At 44.1% G+C, this 5717-nt stretch overlaps 1 protein-coding gene across 2 annotated transcripts in view; it reads right to left on the bottom strand.

The window, feature by feature from the left end:
• Nucleotides 1-5717, bottom strand: part of cfap52 (cilia and flagella associated protein 52) — a 17380-nt gene that overhangs the window by 4392 nt on the left and 7271 nt on the right. For both annotated transcript variants that reach the window (XM_031874609.1, XM_031874610.1), the window contains 10 exons: nucleotides 5532-5668; nucleotides 5144-5272; nucleotides 4930-5029; nucleotides 4571-4687; nucleotides 4340-4440; nucleotides 3991-4161; nucleotides 3509-3657; nucleotides 3276-3421; nucleotides 2869-3020; nucleotides 1148-1250 (listed from right to left, as the gene is read on the bottom strand). In XM_031874609.1, the coding sequence (XP_031730469.1) occupies nucleotides 1148-1250; nucleotides 2869-3020; nucleotides 3276-3421; nucleotides 3509-3657; nucleotides 3991-4161; nucleotides 4340-4440; nucleotides 4571-4687; nucleotides 4930-5029; nucleotides 5144-5272; nucleotides 5532-5668 (1305 nt within the window). The remainder of the gene's footprint in view (nucleotides 1-1147; nucleotides 1251-2868; nucleotides 3021-3275; nucleotides 3422-3508; nucleotides 3658-3990; nucleotides 4162-4339; nucleotides 4441-4570; nucleotides 4688-4929; nucleotides 5030-5143; nucleotides 5273-5531; nucleotides 5669-5717) is intronic.

Below are 5717 nucleotides of genomic sequence, written 5' to 3'. Positions count from 1 at the left end.
AGAGAGAGAGAGAGAGAGAGAGAGAGAGAGAGAGAGAGAGAGAGAGAACAGACAGAGCGCCTGTGTCTTGGGATGAGCAGATGGTGGATCTGGCTGGCACTTGGGCACATCCGCAGGAAGCCACGGACGCCACAGCGCTCCCCTCCCTCAGTGTCTCCCTTCTCCCTCCCCTTTCCCCTGAATCTCTCTCTCTCTCTCTCTCTCTCTCTCTGCTCACTCAGCACATCCCCAGCGCTGCGTTAATCAGCACAACTTGTCGACGAGGGTTCAAGGGGTGCGGATGAAGTGCACAATCAAGGAAACAAGCGTTCCTTCCTGCCACCGTGAACTTCTGACCTGGTGTAAATGAGCGATGACGAGTGAATCAGCATGACTCGCAAAATAACAGACTCGAAGGGCCGAGCATCTCTGTCTCTGCGACTAGCAGCCAACGCAACGGCTTAATTATGTTTAGCCTTGAAACAAATTACAAGCTTTTCAAACTAATCGGTGGACATGCGAGCGCGTGTGTGACTGTGCACGTCCTCTCTATGCTGATCTTACCAGAGCAGACAGCCTTTTTCTCTCATGCGCACTGAGTGGAGATTATAATAACAATAACAGCACAATGAGACATTTACATTATGTGAGTGCCAGTCTCTTTCCACCCTGAGGGATTCTCAATCATTACGTTTTTTCCGTTTTTTTCTTCCTGTGAGGCGTGTATGCTGAGTTGCGTCCCAGGGAATTCTTACATACCAGTGCAATAGAAAACACCCAAAACAAGTGTTATCGTAAAGATACGTGACCGGACATCAGTAATGGGATGTGCTGTACTGGTTGGGATATAAATTAAGTAAATAATAATACATATATTGTTTAAATGCCTACTGGAATTGCCTTAAAATGCATCCTGAACATTAACTCAAGTGCTGAACTTGAAATTAGAGGTATTTGTTGAGTTTTGAGTATTTCCACTTTATGCAACTTTATACTTCTACTCAACTCAACTTTATAGGTTGAGAAAATTCTCCCTCTTCTTAAACTAAATAAACTATTTAAAAGTAAACTTAGCAGATAATACTCATTTTCCCAGTGTGATATTAGTACTTTTACTTGAGTAAAGTGTCTGGATACTTCTTCCACCACTGACGGTCCCAAAACGCACCTTCCTGTCAGTCCCACTGGTGATGATCTGGTATTCCTCTGGGTGGTAGCACACCGTCCGGAAATGTGTGTTGTTAATCCCCATCTGAAGACTCACAAACCGCCTACAGCAGGAAATGCAGACGATGGTGCAGAAGTTGAAAGGAAAAAAAAAAGAAAACGATAGGAGAGAGAAGGCTGACTGACTTTCACCAGTGCAGCAGTAGTGGTCACATCATGAGCTACCAAGTGCAGTTTTAAGGCGCTAAATTTCAAATACAGAGCACTGGTACAGCAGCAAAGAACTATTTGCTCTGTAAAGACACGGTGTAGTAATGTCTACCTGAGCAGAGAATGAAGTCATTCTCCCTCTGTGTGTGCTGTAATACGAGAGTCTCTGTGGTTTGTTTACATAGCCTGTCCGGCTGTGTGTGTAGCTCATCACCAACCACGGTGTCGTCGTGGAAAACATCGCACCCAAACTCTGGTTCCTCCTCAGGTAAACACTGTTAGCTCCATCAGCACTGTTAACTCTATCAGCACTGTTAACTCTATCAGCACTGTTAACTCTATCCGCACTGTTAGCTATATCCGCACTGTTAACTCTATCAGCACTGTTAACTCTATCAGCACTGTTAACTCTATCAGCACTGTTAACTCTATCCGCACTGTTAGCTATATCCGCACTGTTAGCTGTATCCGCAATGTTAGCTCCATCAGCACTGTTAGCTCTATCTGCAATGTTAGCTCTATCTGCAATGTTAGCTCCATCAGCACTGTTAACATTGTTTGCACTGTTCGTGCTGTTTGCACCTTTAGCTGCTAGCCGCCATGTTGAGAGTTACGTAGTCAGTCCCTCTGAATTTGGAATTTAGCACCTTTAATATAACCAAACATGTTTTCTTTCCCATGCAAACAAAATAAACACAAGCTGATCTGTATGATTATACAATAAAAAGATGAACTGTGCATTCAAATAAAACATGCATGAGCAACTTCCTCTGTGGACAGATGTATCTAGCTGGACAAGGTGCCAATCTGGATTAATTGAGGCTAAAGGCTCTTGTCTGACTGATATTCTTTTTCAACAACAGCTTGTTAGTAATCATACCAAAGAAGAAATATCTATGCCACTGTGGATGCATACAGTGTGGAAGCCTTTAATCCACAGACTTGTTCAGTGAAAGAACACGACGACTTTTAAAAGGTTTTATTCTCCTCACAAAAGAAGCCCCGCAGATTAAAGGATTTTAAGATTTCTTAATAAAGAATGCACTGGACTTCTTTTCATTCCCTTTGTACCAGCCAGACGCCGATGAAGTGCTTCTGAATTTTACTCTTATTTCAACGCAGACCTGAAAGCAGCACGCTCTATTTTCTGTAATTGTCTCTCTGGTGGCTGTGTATGTCTTTAGCTATTATGTATGGTATTATTCGTTCTTTTTGCTGGGTAATGGGATTAACTCATCCAGTAATAAGTCTTTCTTTCCACCCATTTTTTCAACTCAACTCAACTGAGCAAAATAGTTGAGTTTCAGAAAAAATCGAATCAAAATTGAGAATTAATTCATTACAAATTCGACTTACTCAAGCGGCTTTGCTGTCTATGTTATTACATAGTACTACCAAGAAACGTGAGTATTTGATGCACTGACTATACAAGAAAAAAAAGGTTTGAAGAGGATGTACATGTGAAATGTGTGTGTGTGTGTGTGTGTGTGGGGACACAGAGGGGCTACTCACACTATGTCCCAGATGATCCAGGTACCATCAGCGCTGGCAGTGACACACTCTTTGCTGTCACTCTTGATCTTGATACAAGTGATTCCGGCTCTGTGCTTCTTCATGGCCTCCAGCAGCCGATGGCCGTGCGGCTGCAGCTCCCAAACACAGACCTACAAAAGGTGAGCCCCGACTCATTTACCAGTCGTCAGATATGGCACTTCATTTAAAAGACTCTTTCCACTTTGTTTCAATGCCAACTATGGATACATAATGGATTCATGTGACCATTTGTCCGTGAGAGCATTTTAACTTCAATTCAATAATTCACAGCTTCACATTTTCAAAGAAAAAACGAATTTCAGTGCGTTTCCATTCGGTGAGAACGCGGAACATTGCGATCTGTTTTGTGAACGATGCCTACTGACCTGTCCGTCTCCCCCTCCGCTGACGATCCTCTTGCTGTCCCTGGTGCCAGCGATGGCTTTCACGCCCATCCTGTGCGCATCATGAATGATGTGCATGAGTAAGCCACTTTCCGGCCCAAACACGCGGATCTTGCCATCGTTCCATGCTGGAAGAGAGTAAAAAAAACAGTCAGTCATCATCAGTCATTCTTTGTGGTGACTTGTTTGCAGATATTTCTCTCCCGGGTTCCCACCACTGATGATGCTGTGTCCGTCAACCATGATGTCCAGGGAGTTGCAGGTCATGTTGGGCACGGTGATCCGCAGCAGCTCTTTGGACATGTTTATGTGCCACAACCTGATGTCCTCCTCGGAGCAGGTTGCAAACAATTCAGATGTTCCACTAAAAAAATAACACACAAATAAAGAGAGAACGGCTGCTTATTGAGTTAAAGGCATATGGTATCGTGGTATTAACCCAGTATCCATACAATATATCGGTATACAATGCTACTAAAACCCTAAACTGTGTAATCTGTAAACTGACATGGATGAGGCAAGCCTATGTCGCCCTCTGGTGAGCACAAAGCGGTACTGAAGTCATGCATTGTGAGAGATTACAGTAATGGGGTTTAAGCCCTTTTGCCCAAAAGAGACACAGCCAATTTCAAAAGCTGTAAAAAGGCTTTTTTGCCGATTTTACTTCCTCCCTGAAATTGTCTAATGTGCCACTCACTAAACTATGACGACGTCCTTGATAGCGCTGTTGTGGCTGGTGGAAATGAGTTCCTCTTTGAGGTCGTCATAGCCGCAGCGGTACATCTGAGCCGCTTCCGTCCCAACGAAGAACTGCTGGCCCTCTCCTCTCATAGCGATGGAGGTCACACCCTTCTCCAGCTGGACTTTCCTAATGTGGGAGAAGAGAGAGGGGGGGGGGGGGGGAGAAGGACCTGATAATGAGCACTGTAAAATAAACTCAGAGGTACCGTAGATAGTTATTCTAATGTACAAGATATAGACACCATGAACAAATGTAAGTATCTCTTAAATGGGGATGATTCAAATGACAGAGTTGTTGGACTCACTTAAGAGTTTTGAAGTTAGTCCTGGAACAGAGAGTCAAGGTGCCGGATCCAGAGCCCACGAGCAGGTCCCCATGCTTCAGAATCCTTAGGACATTGACACCCTGCGCAGAGAAGCCACGAGCACTGAGATTTAAGATATAGTCAAATTCCTAGTTTCCTTGACACTAGCTGAACTATATATAAAAATATATATGGAGACCTGGCACGTTTTAGTTGGACTCGCCGACCTACCATGCTGTATTTGTCTTTAGCTGGACCAGAGTCACTCAGAAGCCCCGTCTTCCGGTTGATTTTCATTATGTCTCCACTGGTGGTGCCACAGAAAATGAACTGATCGTCCTCTGAGATCTGGGGTAATATTACAAACACGTCAATATGACCAAAACAAAAAAAATCACAGAATAATATTACATTGAATTGCTCGCCATGTTTATAGATCGTTAGTTATCTCCCCAGATGCATCTACTGCAACTCCACCAATCATTTAGTGAGTTTCGGCAACAGACATTTTGCAAAGCTAAATGGCGGGCTAGTTAAATAAGCTGGGGGGAACAAACCGATGTGAACTGAAGACTCTCACGACCTCGTACCTGTATACATTTCACAGTCCTCTTCAGCTTGCCTGTCTGACACTCCATGGGCCTGATCTTCCTGTTGGGGAGGTCCAGCTCCCAGACTCGCAAGGTTCCGCTGACCAAAAAAACAACAACACCACCACCACCAAGGATAGTAACATACAGAATAAAGAATAACAAGAATGTTACTGGTTGGTTGACAGAATGCCAGCAGACTGCACTCACTCACCTCCCGGCAGAAACAAAGACATTGTCGTCTGTGTTTGAGAACTGCACAGTGAGGCAGTTACCGGCGCTGCGCGGTGAAGCCAGGCTCCCACAGATGGACTGCTTGGTCTCAATATTCCATACCACTATCCTGAGGACACACAGAAAACACTAAATAAATACATTTGAACTAATAATAATTGGATTGTGTTTACTCTCATAAAGACATTGCCATTGAAATCTTGTTGTTATGATCAGGTTGCAGAGCGTTTCACTACTTTTGGAAACTACTATCCTGCTTTTTCGGCTGGCCGCGTGCCTCTATTCCTCATTCCTGTGTGAAGCAACCTGGTTATTTGGGAGGGAGCACAGCTCACTCTGGACGGCAATCACCCAAACTTGATGTTTACCTGCTATCGTCCTGACCTCCGAGGGACACCAGGTACTTCTCGTTGGGAGAGAAGGCCAGTGCTTCTACCTTTACCTTGTGGTCCAGCAGCTGGGCATAGATTGTCCGCTGTGCATAGTCCCAGATGATAACCGCAGCCTAGGAAAAAGAAAATGCATACATATATGATATTTAAATATATATATAT

This window comes from Anarrhichthys ocellatus, unplaced genomic scaffold (assembly GCF_004355925.1).
Source record: "Anarrhichthys ocellatus isolate YVR2014 unplaced genomic scaffold, GSC_Weel_1.0 scaffold83, whole genome shotgun sequence".
Taxonomy (NCBI): domain Eukaryota; kingdom Metazoa; phylum Chordata; class Actinopteri; order Perciformes; family Anarhichadidae; genus Anarrhichthys; species Anarrhichthys ocellatus.
This window is presented reverse-complemented; position numbering and strand designations above follow the sequence as displayed.